Raw genomic sequence first — 25,961 nt, forward strand, 5'->3', positions numbered from 1 at the left:
TCTTGATATATGAGTAATACATTACTAATATTATAAGTGGCTTTACTTGAAACCTTGGTAATTTTTGAAAGTCTCCGTGACATTCAAAAATATATTTGAAATATGTTTGGTATGGAAACACAAACTTGTGGGGAAGTGACCGATGGAAATTAGACGCATGTTGTGTCAGCGGTGATTGGCTCATTAGCGACGACAGACATCCATTTCGAAAGGATTTTCGGCGCGAACAAGCTCGAGAAAGTGTCTCGGAATTGCCGGCTCATAGAGCAGTATAGGATGAAGTTTATTGCGCTGTTAACCAGTGCCAGAAGGTCTATGAGTTCTCCGAAATTCAAATACACCTGAGTGAAGAAGACTTTGCCTAGGATTCCGCTCATGAGTGCGAGGATACCGGAAGGAAATTCCGTGATGAGAAACAGCAAGAGAATTGCCAGAAGCATTCTGGTCGTCCGATCGTGAGCCTTGTTGTCGTTTTCTGAGCGGTTCTTGAGCCTCTGCTTCCTAAGGTTTGCTTCGTACAACACTCGTATAAGGGCAAAGCTTAGCCCAGTCAACAGGAAGCAAGGTATGAGCTTAGTGAGGACACTGAACATCCAAAAGTTGATTTTCTCTAAAGCGAGATCGTTCTGTTGAGCAATGTCGCTGAATCCCACTTGGTACAGGATTTTATCGTCAAATTCCCGTCTGTTTATCGTGAAGGTCAGGTACGAAGGCAGACAGAAGAGAACGCAGTTCAGGTAAGTGGCTACTATCGCGTACTTTGCCCTCGGCATACTGCACCAGGTCTTACTGGCGACGGGAAAACTGACTGAGACGAACCTCCATATAGCAAGAGTCACCGTCAGCCATATCGATATCGTGTGGCAAGCGACGGTGAAGTGAGCGTGGAACAAAGTGAAGACAGCCCATCCGTATGAGAACTTTTCTTCGTACGTCTGGTTCAGATGGATGTAGTTATGTATGCAGTGCGGTAGGTAAGAAGCCATCACGAACATATCCGCGACTGCAAGACCGGTCAGTATAGCGTTCGTTGGAGAGATCATGTCCTTTCGGGTAAGTACAATTATATTCAAGACGTTAGCAAAAATCCCGAAGATGCAAACAGTTATCGCTATATAGCCATGGAACAAAAGGTAACTCAAACGAAAACTCATGAATTTGTCGCCATAATAAGGTCTTGGCGAATGCGACGCGAAAGCGTTCTGCAAATGAGACGAGTTCATGGAGAAATTGACTGAATCAAAATCCGTGAACCAATAGTAGTCGGTTCCGTTTGAGTCCGAGCCTTGAGTGTTGTTCAATGATCGCGTCGCTTCATCGGTGAAATTAGTGAAGTCTTGTATCACGAAACTTCCGATCCCAGACATAACCACTGATGTATGTTCAGTACAGCACTGGCTGAATCACTCGAGTAACGTAAGCGTCCCACTTGGTCTTCAAACTACACAGTTCGGTAGAAGACAGCGAATCAGGGAAAGCCATCTCCAGACTCTGTAAAAGAAATTGATGATTGAATTAATTATTGCAGTTCAATAATTTAATAAAATCATTCAAATAAAAATGGAAACTAAGTAACACGTATAACAAGGTAAGAGCTATGCCATCACAAACCAAAAATGAAAATAATAGAAAAACAAACTGCCACACGCTAAACATCAGACAACTATTTATATTCACAGAATGTTAAACTTTGCTTTAACATTCTTATGAACTTTGCTTTAACATTCTTATGAACTTTGCTTTAACATTCTTATGAACTTTGCTTTAACATTCTTATGAACTTTGCTTTAACATTCTTATGAACTTTGCTTTAACATTCTTATGAACTTTGCTTTAACATTCTTATGAACTTTGCTTTAACATTCAACTTTGCTTTAACATTCAACTTTGCTTTAACATTCAACTTTGCTTTAACATTCTTATGAACTTTGCTTTAACATTCTTATGAACTTTGCTTTAACATTCTTATGAACTTTGCTTTAACATTCTTATGAACTTTGCTTTAACATTCTTATGAACTTTGCTTTAACATTCTTATGAACTTTGCTTTAACATTCTTATGAACTTTGCTTTAACATTCTTATGAACTTTGCTTTAACATTCTTATGAACTTTGCTTTAACATTCTTATGAACTTTGCTTTAACATTCTTATGAACTTTGCTTTAACATTCTTATGAACTTTGCTTTAACATTCTTATGAACTTTGCTTTAACATTCTTATGAACTTTGCTTTAACATTCTTATGAACTTTGCTTTAACATTCTTATGAACTTTGCTTTAACATTCTTATGAACTTTGCTTTAACATTCTTATGAACTTTGCTTTAACATTCTTATGAACTTTGCTTTAACATTCTTATGAACTTTGCTTTAACATTCTTATGAACTTTGCTTTAACATTCTTATGAACTTTGCTTTAACATTCAACTTTGCTTTAACATTCAACTTTGCTTTAACATTCTTATGAACTTTGCTTTAACATACTTATGAACTTTGCTTATAAAAGATTTTATGAGCCATATGTATGCGGTTACTATGTTTTTATGCAGACATTTTTAGCTCACACAGCATAAAAATTAATTTAATTTGGGGCCATCTGCTGCTAACTATTAAACAAAAGCAAACTAATTGCTATAAAGTCTTCAAGTAAAATTGGTTGGTAGTTTCAAACCGGTGTGCTGATTGAAAATAAATAGTACGAGGTATGATATACCTCATATTTTTATTTATTTTCACGCTAACATTGGTTTAAATTCCAAGCACCATAATACCGGTCATCAAGTTAATATGCCAAAATTAATTTTGCGGCAAACATAAAAATATAGTAACCGGTGTTGTATGGTGCATAAGAGTTACATTGGTACGCTGCATGAAAATGAAAAGTATGGCATCATATCACATGTTGTTCGTTTTCATGCTGTCAATCAGTTTAAAACTAACAGTCAATTTTACTTGAAGAATTCATAATAAATAGTTTTGATTTTATTTCATAGATGGCAGCAGGGGCGGGGGGGGGGGTTCAAAATAAGTGATATTTAGTGATTTCAAGCAATATTTATATTTTTCATTTTTTTAGTACTCGAAAATACGGTGTTTCTTTGTTAAAAAAGCTTATACGAGTGGATTTAGCGCTGCTTGCGAGATAAAAGCGGCTGCCGGGTTTTCCGCTGGTTTAGCCTGCGTACCGCTGCGGGTGTGGATCCGGCTTTACACGAAATGGCACAAAGGCCTCGAATCAATAACCAGCGAGACTCGGTTCTAGAGAGGTGCCACTCTGTGAAGGTGACACCAAGGGTCATCTTCAGATAAGAAAATGCTCATTAAATGGATAAAGATGGTTATTGGATGTATACTGCACACAGTGTTTCTGACTTTTTGACCCTAGTTGAGAAATACAGAAACAATCAAAAGATCATAACACTTTTAACACGATAAAACAGGGTCCTATCCACAGAGTAATAATACTATAGAGTGCGCGCGAGGGGTTACAATGTGAAGCAAAGATCCGGAGTCACGTGACTCCGGTCGAAAGGCTGGTCAGAGAATCTCGCTGGCAATGCTTTCCTTATGGCTACTCGTATGACGATCTACACGCGCTGTCTTATTTTTGATTAGAATGGCCAACATTTGCGCAGCTTTCGGATGTTCTGAGCGGTTTAGAAAAGGGGGACCAGTATCCTTTCACAAGGGAATACTTTTTTGCTTATTCCTCTTCTTATAAATTAAAAATTGGAATATTAAATTGATGATGCAATGGATTTCTGACGTAATCTCAGTTTTTAACGATTCCATTTTGGATTTAATTCAATTAAAGTTCCAAGTTTTGGTAAAATTCAAATGTCATGAATCATTATTAAATGTTTTAATAGAATTTTTGGCAATAAATGATTGAAATTGTGAGTTTTATGAAGTTTTAACTGAAATATACGTCTCCGCAAGATTTGGCGAGATTTGGCGAGCTAGTGAGTTCATTCGAGTTTCGCTCAACTTGGAAGAAAATATGCTTTTCAGAAGGAGAAATTTATGAAAAATATTCTATTTAAATAGAATGTGAGGAAAACTCCCCCCCCCCTCCTCTAGACAATTGCAGTTTTGCATAAAAATGCATAACAACCTCTAAAAATAATAGTATTTTTACCCCTCTTCACACCTGAGATAAAACTATTACAGAAAAGAAATTTTTTTATTCATTAATTTATGTTTGTTGTATGTGAAATTGCCGCTTCAAACAAGAAAATTAATTATTCAATTGATTTTTTGAGTCAATATCTGTACTAAGACCTGAAGTCATATATTGTGTACTTCAGATGTTATCTTGAAAAAGAATCATTCTAAAAACGATTTAATACCTTAAATTAAGATTAACATATGCATACTTTTGGAGCGAAGAGATTACATATGTCACACATATATATATATATATATATATATATATATATATATATATATATATATATATATATATATATATATATTACATGTGTAAATATTATATTATATATATGAAATATTATATCCTAAAATATTATATATATATACACACACTTTAAATTATTACATTATACTCTACATGGAATTTTAATTCTTATAATTTAGAGAAATTGATGATGAGATTCTGTAATTTTCTTGAGTAAAATCTATTTTAATCCTGAAATATTATGTAAGTGTTTACAGTTTTGTGTGATGAGGTTATAAAAGGTTTTTCAGGAATGTTAGAAATGAAACTTTTTCTTATTGTTTGAATATTATTTCATGACTGAATATGGTATGAGTGTGAATGTGTTACATTACATAACATAATATGATGCATTATAATTAATTATACATTAATTATGAGTATATAGAGTAATTGTAATGTTCTGGAAAGATATATTTTTGTTTTAATAACTCCTAGTATAAATAAATTTTCGAAATTAAAAGCGACAAAGTGAATGAAGAGAATATTTAAAAATATAAATGAATTAGGCTTTACAACATATACGTTGTTCCGTTTTCCAATATTTTTTTATTTTATAGAATTTATTTTTTCAAATCTGATACTCCCTAAATATTTCACATAAAAATGAGTGAAATTCATTGAAAAAATGAAGGAAAGTTTTCATCAACTTGATCGAATTGAGTCAAATTTCGTTACAGCAACATCCTAGCTTCTGCGAAAACGCGCCAAATGTAATAGCGCAGAACCTGTTCTTTCCCCGACAATACTGCTCATCTTTTCTTCACGTTCGACAAGTTTTATGAATAGCGTGCGCGGTCTATTTATATCTTAAGTCTATGGTCCTATCCAAGGGGTCCATGGGGCCCTTGGAGGTTCTTTGAAAGATTTTGGCGACTTCATGAGCTTTGATGATAAAAATATTAATTGATTTGCTAAATATTGCTTTAATTGATTAAGAATATTATTTTGTAAAACGGTCTGCGAACTTCATGTTATTGACACCGCGGTATAAGGGTCCGTAGAACAGGAAATGTTAACCCCTAAAATAAAATATCCACGACTGTGTTTTATGAGCAACGCAGTGTATAATGATAATAATAATAAAAAAAATCCATACAAAATTTATTAAAACAATTTATAACTCAAGTTCATAATAGAGTGAAATTATCCTCAAATCTCAGTTTCACGATAATAATAATCAATCCGAAAATCATCCAATTATTTTTTCATATCGGATATCTAAATAATTAAAACTGTTTTACAAAAGATAAGAAAGAAAAAGAGAAAGTGCCATAACGAAGCGTATAATTAAAATATCTGATGGCAGACCGAAGAGAATTCTTCGCAACATGATATTTTTCTCCGATGATTGGACGAAGTTTCACTTGGAAATTATCGCTATTATAAAGTTTTTTCTTGTTTTTTTAACAACAAAACTATTTCTCAAGAATTTAATCATTTCAAGTTCCTATTACGAAACTTTTAAACAACGAACGTCTGATAAATTCTTCTGATTATTTATCGGAATGGAATTGTTACGCAATCGATTAATTAAAAAAAACCAATTTATTAAGCGATATTCATCAACATGAAGTAAGGTAATGAGGAATTAATATTCATCGTTTTAAAAATTAACTCTCAAGTTTCTGCTGATGAGAAATATCATTCTGATAGTAAGTAAATAAATAATTATTCTTTAATTAGTACGAGTTTTGTTACAATGTAAGTTAATGAGCCGTGTTACGCGCTTGCGTAAGCATACGAGGTAATTAGCAAACGCATTTCGAATTTAGCAACTTTCTAATTGATATTTCATTATAATGAAGGTATAATTATTTTTGTTTCATCGCCATCAGTTTCGGGCATTAATTATTACGTTTACGCAAAATTGTGTTTATTTTTATATATTTTAAATTTTGCACTATTTCATTATGTTTTTGATCCTTAAGACTGTGGAAAATAATTGATTTTTTTTGCAAATTTAAAATTTTTCTATTGTTCAAAGTCAGAGTATTTTAGACATTGTAGACTTATTTAATATCCCTCGTGTGACTATCAATCAAAATAGCGATCGATACTGACGTCGATGAATTTTTTATCATTCCGGAACGTATTAATGTGAGCACCAAGATGGCATTTGCGATTGATCCGCTCTATTAAAACTATGCCTAGTAAATTGGCGAGTCGGTTTTTTTTAAGAAGTTAATTATTTAAGTCGATTGAATAGAAGGCTTTAGCATATTCAGATCACTAAACATACACAGTTCTGATCTATCACCCCATAGAGAGGCGACATTATCATTTAATACTACTACTTAAGCGAACGTGCAGCAGAGCTAGACAAATCTCTAATGGTCATATAACTTAAAACAATTGATGCCCGAAAAATATTAACATGGGGGTTTACTTGAAAAAATTTTAGAAACGAATTGGTTTATTTGCATGAAAAGTATCAAAAGTGATATACATAATTTTCAATGGATGTGTTGAAAGAAAGGAAAATTCAAAAGGAATGATCAAAAATTGGGTCAAACCACCAATCAATTTTCCGTGCTGTTGGCGTCGGAAAAGAACTCAAGTTAAATTCACCTCGCTTGTAGAATCATAGACGATTTACGGTACGGGACCGGACACGAGCAGGCGCAGTATAAGATGGCCAGATCATGTGACCGAGAGACCGGCTCAAATCCTGATAAAAACCAGGACATAACAAAAACTCACTGATAAATTAACAAAGGTCAACGAGGAAAATTGAGCCGTTAATCGTAACACCTTGCATTTTACAGGATTGCGATTTGCTTATTTTCAGTGATTTGTTTCGTGCAGCATTATCTATCGACAAAAATTTGTACCGATTCTCCTCCTCTCATTTGTGTGAGAATAACATTCTTAAAAACAAAATTCCTTATTTACTGATTTTTTATATTTTTATATATTTTTAAATTTATTTACAAATTTAAATATTTCGTCAAAAACTTATCCTTTAACAGCTCATAATTGAGTTTTATTATATGAGTGAAATTGCTTATCTACAAATTATGGGAATTGTGGAATCACTAGGCTATAAAACGACGGAATAAATTAAGTTCTGTTCTGTTTTAAAAATAATGTAGATGCAGACTATTCAAATGTAACATGCAATCAAATTATGAACAGATCGCATAATCACTATACTAGTAGGTTCTTAATTAAGGAGGAAAAAGTGTTTCAGCGTCAAAGAAATTTACAAACAATTTTATAATCGATAGCTGTATAGAAATTAAGTTGGTCCTGGTATTTACCGGATTCACCTCGTAAAAATGGCATTTTTAGTTATTTAAACCAGTGACAGGCAATTTTTTTTAGCAGCGGGTCAAAAAAGAATTTGGTGGACCGGACACATTCGGACATTGATTCACGACTGGAATTTGTATGCTTACAAGTGAAGTGGGGGATGCGTTGTATAATTTGAAGACTGCTTCAAAGACGGTTTTATGGCAAATGAGGCACAATGGTTTAGCTTTTACAAATTGTGAAAATAAATAAGTAAAGTACATTGAAAAACTTGGTGTTTGTTAGTGCGTGTTCTATTATTTTGCAGACAGGCAACAGGCGTCATTGCTAAGTTATCTACTGTCATTCCGTTAAAAATTAAACTCTTACTTTATTTTACTTTAATTACTTTACAATGCTCTTACACTTAATACACTCACTTACTGTCACTTGATTTGGGGTCACCATCGCCCGAAAACCTAAATTACCTAGCCATCATCCAGAGACGCCACCACACTTCTTTCCACACTGCTCAATTTTTATGTTCAAGGCAATAAAATTACACATGTTCACAGACATTATACAACTGACTTCATTAACCACGAATATAATACCCGTACGCGTAATGTACTTTACCCCGCTGCAGCTCGCACCAATGTGCTTTTCAACAACATTAATACTACGGGCCCACGCTGCTGGAATATGTTACCTGCCGCCTTAGAGAGATCAATGGCTTACGCAAGTTTAAGGCCCATCTAAAAATCTATTTAACACAAAAGCCGAAACGAGATTTAGTACATTTCATTTTTTCTTATTGTAACAGCATCAATTGATGATGTTTTTTTTTCCCGGCTCATTTATTTCATTTTCCTGACTGTTTTTGCGAACCCTTCTTATTGGCCCCATATCTCGTTAGGGCATTTGTGCCCATTTTGAGATATTTTCTCAGTGGTTAGACTGTACGTACAATTTATATTATACTGTTTAATGCTCTTATTCGTATCTACAATCATGCCAGTTTTATAATGCTCTGTAATTTTTTTGTGTGAAAATAAAACTAAAATTTCATTTGCAAGTCATATTCGACAGGCCGGGGAAAGTATCTCGTATGCAAACGTTTTATAAAAATCATTTTCTATTTAAACTCTAACAGCTCTAATTTGGCGTATGCAGAAAATGAAACATCACTTAAATGGATTTCTTTAAATCACTGAAATCGAAAATATATCTATATTATTATTTTTAAATCTCCGGCGGGCCGGGTTGAACCTCTAAGGGCAGTATTCACCGACATAGTTCAAACTATAGTCACAATTTTTTGATAAGAGATCGACACGGATTGGTTAAATTCCGGTTTTGAACCAATCTACATTGATCTCTTACTCAGAAATTGTAACTACAGTTTAAACCATGTCGGTGAATACGGCCCTTAGTGAGCCGTAGTTTGCCCATCACTAATCTAAGCTATGGATGACAGAAACAATTATACTTGATATGTGATTAATTTTATGGTATTCACCATGTATCAGACTGTCGAAGAATTTCGTTGAAAACATAGAGATAACCAGACGTAACTAATGGAATCAAGTAAGATAATGAACATAATTTTGGAAGCTATATCGGTTAACGGGGTTTGTGTACGAAAATTTTTCAAAGAACATATTTCTGCATTTTTCAATTTTCAAATACTATAAAATTTTCTGCGTCTAACTGTGGTCAATTTTGTTCTACTTGTGCCAGAAGTATTTTAATATAAACTGCTGGCAGACATTGTATATGCTATTTTTTTCCACTAAAATGTTCTTTTCTCAAAACTAAGTTTTTTTTAGATAAGGAACATTTTTTCAAAAGTCACTCGCTCAAATGTCTTGAAATTTTGTCTCTCAACACTGTGGTGTTATATACTTTAAAACGAGGATTTGTTTTTAAAATTTCATAAAAAAATTTATAATTTATGGCATAAAATATGAGTGAATTTTGGTGATATTTGAAAAAAGTTGTACGTTGTCGAAGTTAAAATTCATGGGAAAAAACTAACCAACAACTAAAATCCTAAATGCTGTTGTTAAATAGCTTAAATCCATAGTATTTGAAAAAACAAAATTTAGTGCCTAAAGTACATAGAAAATTTTTTTATGTTACTCAAAGAAAGGAGATTTTTTCACATAGGAAAGCACGGGAAGCCAAGATCGTGCGCCAAACCCTGTGAAGAAGAATAACAGGTCAATCGAGAACACATACTGAAGGCTTTGGTTTTCTTAAGCCAGGAAATAATCCGCTTTATTCCCTGGTGGAGTCTCCACATTCAAGACCGAATTAGCCGCTCGTACAGATTCATCTGTACAAACAACTATTCATCAAGTTGATTTATTGTCGTTGGTATATAAGATATTGATAGACTGTGGGTTTTTTTTGCCTTTTGTGTGTGTGTATATATATACGTACAATGCCATTTATACAGCTAATACCAAACGAATCCAATTCACCGAGTATTATGCTGTCACCCGAACTCGTTCTGTATAAGTTCTATGATAATAATTTATCTTCTTACAACAGGGATCATGCACATCCAACGAAAACAAGTCGTCCAGTTCGAGAAAGTGATTTGTCTTTACCCTCGGGGGAAAAATGACGATGGATGCAGCATCTTTCTGCGGAAATTGCAATCACGACAGGGTTTTAATGATAAAAATTTCACACGCGGCAAAGTCAGAAATCATGTTTCACAGAAAAATGTGTTTCCTGAGAGAACGAAGATTTTCTGACCAAATTTCTCCAATTCATGTTGTTGATTGTCTCCTGAGCGAGCTGCTAGATTTTTTTCCTCCCCCAGGAAATAAGCGAGAGAGAAAATGTTCAGCAAAATCATTCTGCGCCGTAAATATTCAAAAAGTAATAGAAAATTTATCAATTTAATTTCTTATCTTTATAAATTATATTACGTATTGTATATACAGGGTGTCCTATAAGTCTTAATTTGTCCTTTATCTCATCAACCATTCGTTGTAGAGGTGTGGTTCTGATTTAAAAAAATGCTTAAAAGGCTTTCAAAATCACTCTCTATTAGTTTCGGGAGTAGTTCCCAATATCTACCAGTTCGTCAGAAGTTCCGCAGAGGAATATGGAGGAGATGCATTTATGGTTTAGTACCAGTAGTTTCAAGAGCGACAATACAGTGTGCTACAAAATAAAAAAAATCTAAATTTTTATACGGTATCCTGTTTCCTAATTTTTCTCCTATTTTTGAAATTCAAATATCATAGTGAATATTACACTCGGAAACGTGAATTTTTTTATTGGTTTCAGAAGAGATGGGGCAACACAGGGCCGTCATTTCAACTTTTTCCAGGGGGAGGGGGCAAACCTTTTCCGGAGGGGGGGGGGAAGCACATGTACTCAATGTGTGTGTATATATATATTTGTATGTGTGTATATATATATCGAAAGCCAAGCCCCCTAAATGACGGGCCTGGGGCAACACCTATCATCCGATCACCACTTTGTTGTCAGCGGAAATTGAACGTTGGTTTTTGTGATGCGGGACCAGTACAATACAACATGACCACAGAGCTGAGCACTAACCTTTTAAGCGATTTTATAAATTTTCCTAACCCGTATTATAAATGGCACAGTGGAAATATTAAAACTCTTTGTAAGGTGCCACATCGTTTTCTAGGAAAGACTTATCTATGATTATGTGTAGTTGATAGAGCTTCAACCGAAACTCCGAGAATACCAGAGGGAAAAACCAAGGAAGAGAGAAATACTCTGTATGTTTACTGTGCGCATATACTATATACATATATATACACAAGGTGTGCTGTATGTGCTAATGTGGCATTAATCTCATCAACTGTTTATCGTAGAGCTATGGTTTGAACTTAAAAAGAGCCCTCAATAGGCGTTCAAAAATTACCCCGTACCAGTTTTGAGAGTGAAAATAAAGGGAGTAACAAAATAAAAAAAATATTACATTTTCATACGGTCCCCCTGTGCTCCAACTTCCAAACAGACAGTTGTCGCCCTGTCTCTCCCGAGGCCAACAAATAAAAATCCAATTTTCAAATTGCAATATTCGCAGAGCTATTCGAAATGAAAAATCTGAGAAAACTTTTTAAAAGACAGCACAAATGAGGGAAAGGAGCGCTGTCCGTTATGTTAGTTTTTGCTGTTCTTTCATAATTTTTCTTCGATTTTTGAATTAAAATATCTCGACGAGTATTGCACTGAGAAACTTGGAACTTTTTTTGTTGGCCTCAGAAGATACGGTGTCACAACTTTCAAATTGGAAGTTAGAGAATGGGGGGGGGGGGGGGGATGGAACCATAAAAAAATTTAGATTTTCTATTTTGTTACTCACTGTATTTCACTCTCAAAACTAGTACAGGGCAATTTTTGAACGCCTGTTGAGCTTCTTTTTTTTTTCAAATTCAAACCATACCTCTACGACAAACGGGATGAGATGAAAGCCGCATTATCACTTACAGGACACCCTGTATACAGATTAACTAGGGTAAGGGTCTTCAAAGCATGTCCCCGCGGGCTACATTTGACCCTCAGACCTTTTTATCGTGGCTCATCGATCATTTCCAGAAAATAGATGAAAACATTGAATAAAAAGAACTTTATCATTGATAAAAGAAAAAAATTCTAAAATTGATGGAAGAATTTATTTTTATAATTTTTGAAACACAAAATTCCAGAATTAGTGAAAAAAGTAACTTGTAAATCAATGAGCGAAATAATTTCGCAATTTCGTCAGGTCCGGCCGTCCATGTACGGTCCCTTTCGGTGCACACCAGCTCCAAGGGAAGATTGAGAGACTCGTTGCCTTTGTAGTATAGTGGTCTAGGGCGTTCACCCGGAAAGTGTGTTCGATTCCCCGTAAAGGCAGTTGAATTTTCTCTCTTTCCTAAAATTCATCTTCACAACAGCCAATTGTTAAAAACCTTCGTATGGTAGCGGTAGTACGCAAGTTTCTTACATATTCCTAGTGTGTACTGAAGTATAGAATGTTGAAAATTCTGTATTCGAGCATAAGAAGCTCCTCTAAGTCCTACAAAGCACCTCGTGGGAAGCTTCTTTTCACGGCAGATGTTATATTCAAGATGTGAGTCCAATAAGAAAATCCAAAAGCATTTGCAGACCGTAAAATGACTGAAAGAAAAAAAGCCATTTTCCCTAGAGAAATACTTGTTTTCAAGAAGGTTATTTTTCTATTTTCTTATACGAGTTGACATTCTTGACGGAAGATGGACGCATCGGACAAAAAACAGGCCATTTATATTCTAACAAAGTTCAAACGCAACAAATGTTTTGAAATTGCGTTGATATTTCCGATGCGAAAAGTATTAAGACAGGGCAAAACGGTTTTCCCACTTTATGCTTTTTTTTTTAATATTTTATTTGTACATTTCTTGGTGTAAGTATCTAAGGGGAATTCCCGACTTTATTTGCGTCTGAAGTAAAAGCAGAAGATAAATCGGGCAAAATACATCGGATTCTCTGAATTTTCGGCTTCAACGAGCTCATCAACAGCAGCAACACTTTCTAAAGAATTTTAAGAAATTCTGGAAAAAAAACCTATTTTCCGGGAAAATTTACATCATTCAAAAGAACCGGTGGAGATTTTTCCTTCGGACTTTCTTTTTTTTTCCTTTCGAGCTCAAGGATGAAACTTTCATGAGTTAGTTTCAAGAAACTTTTCTTTATAGGCGATAGTCACATATCATTAAAGTAGAACTTGTGGAAAAAAGTTAATTTTCCAACGTTAGTTCAGAAAAACATTTCAGACTTTATCGAATGAATTTCTTAAATTTAAAAAAATAGAATCAAGTCAAAAAAAAAGTATTGGAAATCGATATCAGGGGAAACTTAGATATCTTGGCGACTCCAATATACGTTTTCAGCTACTTCGAGTGCGGTTACGTAGGTTGATAAAGCATCCATCTAATGTATTGATAAACACTATGAGGACTCGTGAAAATACACTAATTCACAACATGCTCAGTTCTTGTCAAAATTTTTTCTATTGTAAGAGAAAGATGGCGATGAGATATTTTCCGCTGAAACATTTCCGTGACACAAAGAAACACAGTTTACAATCAGCTTTAAAGTATAGGGTTCCAGTTTAGTTTTACATCTTGTGCATGAAGTGCATAAATTGTCCAAGATGGCCAGTCAGAAACATGAATACCATTGTCTAGTCCAAAAACCATTCAAAAGTGGAATTCGCTACACTTTCGGCTGAACATCGTTTCGAACGATTTTCTAACTTCGAGTCGCGGATGCGAGCCGGTCTCCCTTTTGAAAAAGTCTCTCTCCCCAGAGGGCGGGCAGACCATCAACACGATACTTACATAACATAAAAATTCAGGCACTTGTCATTTTCACTTCAAAATAGGAAGACAGATGTCATCACCAGAAGTTTCATTAAAAAGTTAATAAGTATAGGTACTCTGGATCTATTTCTGAAAATTTCAGTTTTTCAATATTTCGCTAGGATTTTTAACGAATCCGCTCGTCTGCGCAGAGTGCAGTAGCGTGTAAAGGTCGCTTCCAGGGTTCACGGAACCTTTGCCCCCGATATTTCGCCTCCGACATTTCGTCCCCGACATCTCGCCCCTGGCACGTTTCGTCCCCAGTACATTTGGTCCCCGGAAATTTCGCCCCTGACATCTCACCCCGGTACATTTAGCCCCCGGACATTTCACACCGGGAATTTCGTCCTGACCTTTCGCCTGCCCTGACCATATGAGTGACCCAGTGAGTGACCATATGAGTGACTCAGTGAGTGACCATATCAGTGACCCAGTGAGTGACCATATCAGTGACCCAGTGAGTGACCATATCAGTGACCCAGTGAGTGACCATATGAGTTACCCCGTGAGTGACCATATGAGTGACTCAGTAAGTAATCAAGTAAATCGGAAATTTATCTGATATTTCGCCAGCCCTTATCGTACGCGTGACTGTATGAGTGAACATATGAATGATGGTACAAGTGACCAAGTGAGTGACCACATCAGTGATCAAGTGAGTTGGTCATTTACTCGTGACATTTTGCTTCCCCTGATCGCATGAGTGACCAAGTGAATGAATACATGAGTGATCGAGTGAATTGAAAATTTATTCCCGGACATTTCACCTGCCCTGACCATATGAGTGACCCAGTGAGTGATCATATGAATTACTCAGTGAGTAATCAAGTGAATCGGAAATTGACCCCCTTCATTTTGCCTACCTTGACCGTACGCGTGACCGTATGAGTGAATATATGAATGATAGTGTGAGTGACCACACCGGTATGAGTCGTAAATTTGGGAAAAATATTTTATGCTTAAACTGAAAATTCCAAATTCTTAGAATCCATTAAAGTGTGAGTCACTTGGTCTTTCAGTGCTACGTAACCACCTATAAAAAGGGAGGGGATGAGGAGGATCATCTTTGCAGACACTCCACCCTCGCACTTTGCCAATCACTCAATCGCTCACTCTGTCAATCACTCAATCGCTCACTTTGTCAATCACTCAATCGCTCACTGGGTCAATCATACGGTCATTCACTTTATCAATCTTTCGGTCACTCATGCAGTCACTCACTTGGTCACACATTCACTTATGCGTTCCATCACTCAGTAACTCCCTTGGTCCCTCACACGGTCAGTCCCTTGATCACTCACATGAACACTCGTACCGTCACTCACCTGGTCACATATACAGTCACTCACTTGAACACTCGTACCGTCACTCACCTGGTCACATATACCGTCACTCACCTGGTCACTCATGCAGTTAACCACTCGGTCACTCATGCGGTCAGTCACTCGGTCACTCACTCATAAGGTTAATTACTCAGTCTCTCCTTTGGTCACTCATATGCTCAATCACTCAGTCTCTCCTTTGGTCACTCATATGCTCAATCACTCAGTCACTCACTTGGAAACTTACACAAGATTTAATCGGTCACTCACTCTTGGGCACTCATTCACTCAAACGTTTCATCACTCAGTAACTCCCTTTATCACTGACACGGTCAATCCCTCGATCACTCACTTGATCACTCATACAGTTAATCACTTGGTCGCTCATGCAGTCATTCACTTGGTCACTCATACGTCCATTCGGTCAGTCACTCGGTCAGTCCTACGGTCATTCACTCATAAAGTCAATTGCACACTAGTTGATACGGTCACTCACGTGGTGAGTCATTCTGCAACTCGATTAGTCATTTGTACGGTCACTAACGCACTCCTACAGTCCATTTCACACTCACTTGGTCACTCATACGGTCACTCGATCACTCACACGATCAATCCCTCGATCACTCACTTGATCGCTCATACAGTTAATCACTTGGTCGCTCATGAGGTCATTCATTTGGTCACTCATACGGCCATTCGGTCAGTCACGTGGTCACTCATACGGTCATTCACTCATAAAGTCAATTGCACACTAGTTGATACGGTCACTCACGTGGTGAGTCATTCTGAAACTCGATTAGTCATTTGTACGGTCACTAACGCACTCCTACAGTCCATTTCACACTCACTTGGTCACTCATACGGTCACTCGATCACTCACACGGTCACTCTCACAGTCAATCACTCATACGGTCACTCATACGTTCAGGGCAAGTGAAATGTCAGGTGTGAATTTTTCGGGGCCAAACGCGGCAGGGGCGAAATGTCAGGGGCGAAATTTCCGGGGGTCAAATGCAACGGGGACGAAACGTTCCAGGGGCAAGATGTCGGGGACAAACTGTCGGGGACGAAATGTCGGGGGCGAAAGTTCCGGATCCCGCTTCCAGTGGCCGACATCAAACACCCCTAGTCGTCTTACTCAATGTCGACTGTTGTCGTTCGCGTTTCTCACCACGTATTGTCATTTCCAGTGGACGACAGGCCTTAGACCACACACACACAGTGGGACGAAGAGATACGTGGTATACCGGATTTCTGACTAAGAAGAAAAAAAAAATCGTACAGGGTTGGAGGAAGGGATGTCCGCCCATAGTCAGGAGGAAAGAGGAAATGACCAAAGAAGTTATGAAACGTAAAAGAGTGTGATGATAAATGATCCCTCCGTAGAAGCTCCTTTTATAGAGAAGGAAAGGGAGAAAATGTGGACCAATCAAATGTGGATCGAAGCAAAAACTAATTTGTTTGCTCAAATTTGCTCACCTCGTGAAGTTGTCTCGTCCATCTAGTACGTGCGTGGTAGTACAAAACAATACAACTGTTTTCGTCGCTAATCTCTATTGTACACTCCCGTACCTCAATATTTGCACTGCCTTAGACGTGCGGCAAAGAAGTTTTCTGCTCAAAAATAGAGGACGAGCCCGCTATCCTTTATAGGTGCCTTACCATTTCCCACATCGCTATTTCACCTCTGATTTGCTCCAAAATAACGAAGTTTTGAACAAACGAAGTTTTAAATCAACGTTATTATATCACATGATTCATATAAAATTTGTACGAATACTCCAACTATCACTGTGAATGATGAAAGTGAACCTATAACTTTGAAACGAAGGATAAAAATAGGAAAAAAAAGTCGTAAGTGTTAATAAATAGTTTTCAATTTCAATCCTAATTTGTACCCTTCAACTTACAATAATACTTTCACAACCAGCAGTGTAAAAAAAAATTTTATTACTAGACGGAAGAAAAAATTTATCGCATCGAAACGCACTGTATTTTGAGCCACATATAAAATACGAATGTTTTTTCCCAAGCAATGCAAAATTAATCGTACTCTTCTACTTTTTTAGCGACAAAAATATATAGGGTGGTGTGAAAAGATTTTATTTGTTCACCCTGTCCAAAAAAACATAATCAAGTGGTTGTTGCCGTGTTTCTTCTGAGGCCAACTACTGTAAAAAAAAAATTCCACGTTTCCATGTGCAATATTCGCTTATATACAGTCGAATCCTGCCATAACAAACTCAAGGAGACCGGAGAAATCACTTCGTTATAAAGAAATTCCAGGTTTTTGCATTGTTCCTATGTAAACTTATGCGGGGGGATGAAAAAAGTTTTCGTTAAAACGAGATTTTTTTCCGCTATAACGGCATTCGTTAAAACGGAATTAAACTGCATTTTAATTCAAAAATCGCTGAAAATGAGGTATAGGACAGTATATAAAGGTGAGATTGAGCTTATCTGTTAGTTCATGCTGTTCATTCCCTCATTTTCAGCGATTTTTGAATCTAAATATTTCAGCGAATATTAGAAGCAGGGCAACATTTTTCTGCTTTGGTTTTCTAGGACAAGGTGAATAAATAAAAAAAAATATTTTTTTTAATTTTTTTTAAATGACTGCACAACCCCTTGCAACATGAGTGATGTATCGAGTTCTACACATTTATGGATACCTTTTCTAATCGGAAGTATGTTTCTACAATCAACGGTTTGCCAGTAAAATGTGGGGAGGGAAACTGAGGATAGGAAACACCCTGTATAGAACGAGTATTAAAAACATTAGTGAGTAACTTACTTCATTTAGTTTGAAATCGCCTGTTTATTCACGTATTGAACATCATTGATTCAAACCCAGAATATGTAACTTAAGATTTTATTTCTTTTTTAACCCCTGGAAGGGTGTGTTTTGCGCATCACCGGAATACATATCACTAATTTTCCACCTTTGCTATTTTTAAAATGGGCATAACTAAAACCTGCTAGTGTCTGTCTAGGCTGTGGTATAACCTAATGTAGCTGTCTCTAGGGATATCATTTAGTAGAGGAACGTGTCAGAAGCAAAATTTTCTCTTTTGTTCACTTGAATGCAGCTACTGAGGTGTTGAACACCTCCCTTGCGCGTGTTGGTGTTACTTTACTTGCATGAAAATGCCTTTTAATTTGAGTTACGAAAAGATGAGATTAAATGCTTACAGAAAGTTTTGAAGATGTTTCTACGGATGAAAAATCAATAAATAATGAGTCAGATTGTATATGCCTTAAGATCTAAGAAAGATTTTGTGAAGATGTCGTGGATGTTGTAGATGAAATGGGCGTTTCATATTCTATTGCTAAAATTTCAAATAGATGGCCTATGATAATGCTTTTTACATTGCTCAACATCGCTGCAATCAATGCAAGGGTGCTCTTGTTATCAACGAAAGAACTGCCATATGAATTCAAGAAAAGAAGGTTCTCTTTCATCTAGAAAGACTCTAGCCCTTTAACTAATCAAATCCCAAATAGCAAAAGAGTCTGCATTCCAACTAAAAGAAAGATTCTGAAAAATTTTCCAGCTTCCAAACCATTTGCGGAAAAGGTTAATGCATTAATACAAACGTTGTTTTTTGTGTGCGCGAGAAAAAGACAAAAACAAAAACGAGGTGCTCCGAATACAGCAAGAATATTTGACTGGAATACATTATCTGTGTTCACGCAGAGTGTGTGGAATAACAGTATAATTACATAAGTTTTCATATCAAATAAATGCTGGTATTCTCTCATAATTATTTCCATTTCAATTAAATGTTGTTTTCAAGATATATACTTACTAAAATTTGAATACAAAAAACGTGTTTCAGAAGAAATTATGTAGTGGGGTGCGAAGAACCACCTTGCGCGCTCTCGCGTTCTTTACTGTAGCCGTGCGTGCTCCCAGGTTAATCATTTTGTCAAACACACCACGTTTTATCAAACTTAGTTATTAATAACAGTTTAAAACCAGTCACTAAAGAACATTCTTCCTTGTCATTAGTGAGATTAATTTCCAGACATGTCAAATCGGAGACTTTTATGCTAACCACTCGCTCAAAAGAAACATTTTTTACTCTTTTAAAACTCATAATTGACGATATGTTTCCTATAAATACGTAAATAATGAGAATTGCCTAAATTCTCAATTCATAGACGAGAATAAAACAAAAAATACATCTGGTATTTTTAAGATACGAAAGCCATTATAAAAAGATAATTTTTTTTCACTAGATAGGCATTAACCATAGGTGACAGTTTAGAAAGTTTTCATTTAACATATGCGAAAGGATTTACTCTCAGGGTGGGAAGGGAGATAAAACCTACTCTTTTAGTTCTACTTTATGTCTAAATATCCGCTTATTTCATTTCAAATTGGAATGGTGTTTTTCATTATAAATCTACATTGGAGTATGGTAAAATCGAGAAGATCGGCCTTATAAAAAGTGAATGATTTCCACATTAATAAAAATCTTCTTACTGTTAGTGATTTTGTAGATTAAGTCAATGATTAAATTATTTCGATACAAAACGATTGAAATGGTTTCAGGAATTAACGAAGAAAATGGGATTACAGTAAGACGAATACCATACGGATATGGAATTTCAAATTTTATAATCTACACATAATTAAGGGGGTTGGTGCACGCAAATTTTCTAAAAAAACACACGTTCTCAAAGTTCTCAATTTTCAAATACTACTACTATTAAAGCACGCATGAACCTCGTCCATATTTTTTTTGAGTGATTTCTGACTAATTGGTACACGTTGGAATGTGTGTACATGTAGTGAACGTAACATGAAGTTTGTTTCTGTGTAATACTTGTTATTTATGGTGCTGTCATTTAATACACATTTTTTTAATTACGAGTAAAGTTTAATGATTGAGTAATTGTATCATTATAAGACTCTCTCTGTTGCTCTGTGTAACTTTAAAAAAACTATAAAATTTTCTGCATTTAACATGTTCGAGAATCTGTTAAACCTTTATTAAAAATGTTTTTTAAGTATTTTATTATAGATTGTTGACAAGCTTTACAATTGAAAATTCATCTGAACCAACCTTTTAAAAGTTAATGCGAGCTTCACTTAGAGCGCCAAAATTTGTCTCGAAGGTGTCCACGTATTCCCCACATCAAGAAACTTGCTCGAAAGTACTTCGATTAACAAGAAAGGTCGTGTCACCAACATCTGAGAGAGAGAGAGAGAGAGATATCCAATCATGAGATGCTCGTGAATTTCTGAGAAACATCTAAGGCCTAAAAACATACTCCATGCAAAATATGTGTCCGAATTTTGAAAGATTTTTGTGCGCTTGTGTACATACATATATGTGTGATGGAATTCGAAAAATGGAAGAAATTTGGGAATGAACAGCGTTAAATGCGGGTAAAACAGTTTTTCCGCATTTAACGCGGTTCTCTTTCAGCTATCCCAAATTTCCCCCCGTTTTCCGGATTCGAGCATCTCAGTGAATATTGCACTTAGGAACATGGAATTTTTTTGGCACCTCAGGAGAGACAAGACAACAACTTTCTGTGTTTCAGGGCACACGAGGACTGTACAGAAAGTTATTTTTTTTATTTTAATAACTGCTCAACCCCTTGAAACATCAATGGCCTAGCTGACTGCTACAACTTTATTTAGAAACTTTTTCTAATTAGAAGAATGCCTCTAGGATCAACGGTTCGCTAGTAAAATGGCAAATATCCCCTGTAAACACATTCAAACATTCATTAGTTCTTTTTTCAAGGCAATGAGTCTTCTTACAGTCTCACGAACAAAGTCATCAAATGTGTGACGAACTGGTAGATAAGGCAATTTTCTGCAACAAAATATTTTCTCTTCTTATTTTTTTCCCTTCAAATATTATCATTTTATGCCAGTGTAATGTTGTGTTACTCCAAGGTGAAGAAGAGTCGGGTTGTTTTGAGCTCGGCGCGCTGTGTAACGGTCACGGTCATGTGTGCTAATGTTATCCACCTTTTCCACAAAAATGCTCTTTTCAGAAAACTTGGTTTTTTTTTAGTTGGATAACACTTTTTTCAAACACCACATGTTTAAGTGTCTTGAAACTTTGTGTGCCTCAACACTAAGGTGTTACATATTTTAACGAGAGGATTTCTTATTGAAATGATTTAAAGAAATTCTATGGCACAAAGTAGGATTAAAAATTTCGGCAATTTTTGAAAAAGCTGCGCGTTATAAAGTAAAATTCGAGTAAAAAATAACCAACAATTAAACTCCTAAATGATCTTGTTAAATTGTATAAAAATATCTATAGTATTTGTGAGATACAAAAAAGGATACCATTTAGAAGCACCACCAAACGGACGAGAGATTTTATGGAAACGCTGTGGTGGTCGAGTGGTTATAGTGCCGGACTCGTGATGCGAGGATCCGGGTTCGAACCCCACAGTGGTGGTCGGTTGAAGTTGGTTTTCTGTGGTTCCCAACTTCAAGGCGCAAATGCGAGCCGATCTCCCCGTTAAAAAGTCTCGCCACAGAGAGCAACAGTCCTACAACGAAAACTCATTCAATCATAACACTTCACTCATAGTTTGAAAAACTGGTGGCAGATGGCAGCACTACACATAACAAGCATTACAGAGAAACATAGAACTTCACGTCAGGTTTCACTACACGTACACGCACATTCCCGCATGTATCGATTCGTTGGGGGTTCCGCGGGGGGTTGTGGGCGGGTGCATGTGTGGTGTAGCAGTAGTAGGTAGGGCTCGGGGATCCATGATGTTCTTAAGTCAGCCACCTCGTTGGGCAATTTGCCTGTTGTGGTGTTGTATTTGTATAAGTATTTTATAAAGATCTGCAACGAGAAATCTACAAGTCTTGAACTATCTGGTGAATAATAAAGAAACTGTTTTTGATAATTTAGGTGTTGTATATATTTTGTATGTATTGTGTATTTAGATCATTCGAATCTTCCACCTCACCATGCCAACTTCATCTTCTTACTTGTCCCACAAGTCTTCTCCTCACTTTTTTTTAAATCCCAAGGCGGTCTCCAGCTCTTATGTGCCACTGGACACACGTGCAATATTTTTTCTCCCTGGTCATCCGGTTCAGCTATCAGTTTTAGCCAAATGACTTGTATATTACATCGACTTGATAGCTGTCTTCATAGGGAGAACGACACGAGCGATTTGATACAGTCGAATCCCGTTATAACGAATGCTAAGAGACCGGAGGAATAACTTCGTTAAAACGAAATTTCGTTATAAAGGAATTCCAGGTTAGCTAGCATTGTTCCTATATAAACGTATTTGGGAGATTAGAAAAATGTTCGTTAAAACGAGATTTTCGCTATAACGGTATTCGTTAAAACGGGATTCAACTGTGCTTGCGAGCACGGGGCAAGGGGGGGGGGCGGTGAGGGCACTACTTTTAATTTTTGCTAATTTTTCCGACACAACCCTACCTGTTTTGAGGTAACGGAAATAAGTTGCCTTGCATCAGTCCGGGGTTGTGAGTGGTTCTATCTATCTATCTATAGTATTTGAGAAAAAAAAATTCAAAGTGAACAGAAAAATTTTAAGTGTTCCTTAAAGGAAGAATATTTTCCCATAGGAAAATACGAGAAGCCAAGATCATGCACTTAAAAAATGAATAAAAATACTTCAAAGGTGTGGAATAATCTTAATTTAATTAAGTAAAATGTTAGTCGATGCCATTTCCATGCTCAGCTCACTTACATGAGCCACAATGAGTGTTAAATTCACTTTCCCAATTGAAATTCAATTGAACGTTGAAACATCAACGATGACGGCAACTTAAATGAACCGCAAATTCAAGAGAAAATGCGATTTGTATACAGTGAAGAGATAATTTCAATCTCAAATTTTTTTTATTAATTATTCACCGGTGCTTTACAGAGGAACTTTCAGTGAAACTTTCGAATCAAGAGTTTTCCCAATGTTAATCGTTTCACTTTGAATGTGTTCGAAATATTTACATATTCAAAAATATCAAAACTTTATCGAAACAACATAAAATAATCAAAATATTATTGTTTCCAATATATATAAAAACTACAGTAAAACCTCGTTAAGTCGTCACCTTGATAAGTCGTCACTCCGGTTAAGTCGTCATTTTTCTTCAGACCCTTCCAGCTCTCATAGACCGCAATGTTGTTAAACCCTCGTTTACTCGTCGCTAATTTCGGTTAACTCGTCAAAAAGTTTGAGAAAGAGGAACAGACTATTTTCATGGCTCCCATTAAAAAAAGAGCTTGTTAACATCATTGCCATATGCTTAAAAGTGACCATAAAATCCTATATACCCAAACGGAACAGTTTAAGTAACGAAAGTTACGCTGGGGAAGTTCATTTGCCTTATAAGGTTTTTGGAACGTTGGGGACTGTTCCAGCTAGATCTCATTTCTGCCTGGGCTCCTAAACTGTTGTCCAGTTTCTCCAATGGAGATTGGAGAAACTGGACAAAACGCGAGACACCCAGGCTCTGTCGCAAGAAGCAACGTAAGCACTTCGCCCCCCCCCCCGGGGGGGGGACCAGGCATCTCCGGCAGAACCAAAATTTATTGATATGTCAAAGATTACATAAATGAAATCAAATTACGTAAATCAAAGAAACAAACTAATCAAGTCAAAGTCAAAGTGCAACGCGGGCGCGGATAATAAATAATCATAGGAAGCACGGACTCTACTGATTTAGGTCTTGAAATTTAAACAAAATATCTTTGTTGAAAAAAATTTGACATTCTTTCCCAAGTTGAGGTCTTTTGTTTACTTTTCCCTGCCCAGGGCCCCTCCACCAAGTCAAAAGTGTTCGAGATTACTTTGTAGTTGCATCATGAACTGCTGATGAAGAATTAAAACACTAAAATTTTGAATTTGATGTATATGTAAAATTAATGTGCAATAGAGAGTTCTGTTATGAAGAAAAGCTACTTATTCAAACAGTTGCTCTGTTAGTCTATAAATTAAAAATTACTAGTTTAAATCAAAGTGTACAGTACATTTCACCACAATAATTTAAGTAATAAGACAAAAAAGATAAAAAATTGCTATTTTTGCTTTCGCAATCTATAAATTATATTAATATTATTATTTTGATTCATACTTTAATAAATGTTATATTACTTTAAATTTGTACGATTTTCATAACATTGCACATTAAAACTGACGGAACTCTTCTTAAGTCGTCACTCCACTTAAGCCGTCATAATTTTTCGATAACTTGAGGTGACGACTTATCGAGGTTTTACTGTATATTCAACAAGTTTTCTAAAATTTTACTTCTCAAAGTGTATAATTAATATGTATATACAATATTATAATGCTCCCACACAGATGGTAATAATAAATTTCTATATGTAACTAAAATTTAAACATGCCTTTAGAAACGTTTCTATTGAAGGCATGAAACGTGTCAATATATTTTCCGGAAAAGTAAATCTTTTTAAAGTTAGAAATGTTAAAAAAAGTTTGATTGAACTTACTTGAGACTTGGAATTTCCACGAACATACCACATAGAATGAGCAAAAATCTTTTTTAAAACTAATAGAAATTTCTGTGACTCTTTTTGTCCACAGGGAACTCAGGATAATATCATGTTGTTCCTTTATCTGAAGGAAGACTTGATACTGAATTTTGCCGAGAATTCCACTCGGTTTTCTTTTTTCCTGAATCAATCAGAAACGGGATTTCGCGCAGTCGCATTAGCATTTTTGCTCTGGTATACCACCTGTTTGTTCCTGTATGAAATTTCAACCGCAAAACACTTCCTGAATTAAAGCAAGTTACATTAGAGAAAATAGTATATATACATTCCGTTCTAACTTTAAGCTCTCATTTAAAGTTGGACACTTTAAATGAGAGCTTAAAGTTGTTCTTTGTGCCATACCATTTGGGGTTATTATAATTTATAAAAATGGATTAAAACTCGTGAATTCTAATTTTATGTGTTTAAAGAAATCAATTTGTTACATTAATATTTTTCATTGGAAATGAAACTGATTGGAATCGTGACGTTTTATGCAATACACTTTATCGAAATATCCGTATAAGTCTAATATTACAGATAATTACAGTTGTTCATTTTTCACAAGTGAAAGAAAATGACCAAAATTTCTCTTCGTATTTTAGAAAGTCATTTAGATTAATCAAGGAAGTTTTAAACTGAATGAAATACATAATTAAATGTATGATTGGGCTTGGAAACTGGTCAACTACAGTACTTATAAACAAAGTTTATATTCAAGCCTTCTCCTAAAAATACATGTGCTTAATATATTTTGTGGTAATTGCTTTTTATGTCAGAGACATACTATATGTACAGTAGAGTGTCAATTATTCGAATAAAGGTCAACAGAAGCATCGGTTAAGCGTTCTACTCGGCAAATTCACTGCCTCGAGACGGCTATGAAGTGGTAAGAACAAGAAGAAAGTGATGCTGTCCGGTTACTGACTGAAATGTTTGCGAGATTTAGCGGCAAAAAAATAACGGGCCTCAGCTCTGTAGCTAAAGAAAATGTTTGACTTTTATCCTAAACTATAGGCCTACTTTAATATCAATTTTG

General features: G+C 35.8%; 1 protein-coding gene across 2 annotated transcripts; it reads right to left on the minus strand.

Moving 5' to 3' along the window:
- LOC149089637 (G protein-coupled receptor dmsr-1-like) lies at positions 1 to 24,999 on the minus strand. 2 transcript variants are annotated; one of them, XM_089235285.1, is made up of 3 exons: positions 24,881 to 24,999; positions 20,465 to 20,592; positions 1 to 1,491 (listed from the first exon to the last, which is right to left on the minus strand). In XM_089235285.1, the coding sequence occupies exon 3, from the start codon at positions 1,365 to 1,367 to the stop codon at positions 150 to 152; it is 1,218 nt and encodes a 405-aa protein (XP_089091411.1). In that variant the 5' UTR covers positions 1,368 to 1,491; positions 20,465 to 20,592; positions 24,881 to 24,999; the 3' UTR covers positions 1 to 149. The 2 variants fall into 2 exon arrangements, with proteins under 2 accessions (XP_089091411.1, XP_089091415.1); XM_089235289.1 differs by lacking the exon at positions 20,465 to 20,592.
- Positions 25,000 to 25,961: the final 962 nt, after the last annotated feature.

The sequence above is a fragment of the Pholcus phalangioides genome, unplaced genomic scaffold (genome assembly GCF_987345545.1).
Source record: "Pholcus phalangioides strain wild (caught in Gottingen) unplaced genomic scaffold, Ppha-v1.0 ptg000001l_1, whole genome shotgun sequence".
Taxonomy (NCBI): Eukaryota; Metazoa; Arthropoda; class Arachnida; order Araneae; family Pholcidae; genus Pholcus; species Pholcus phalangioides.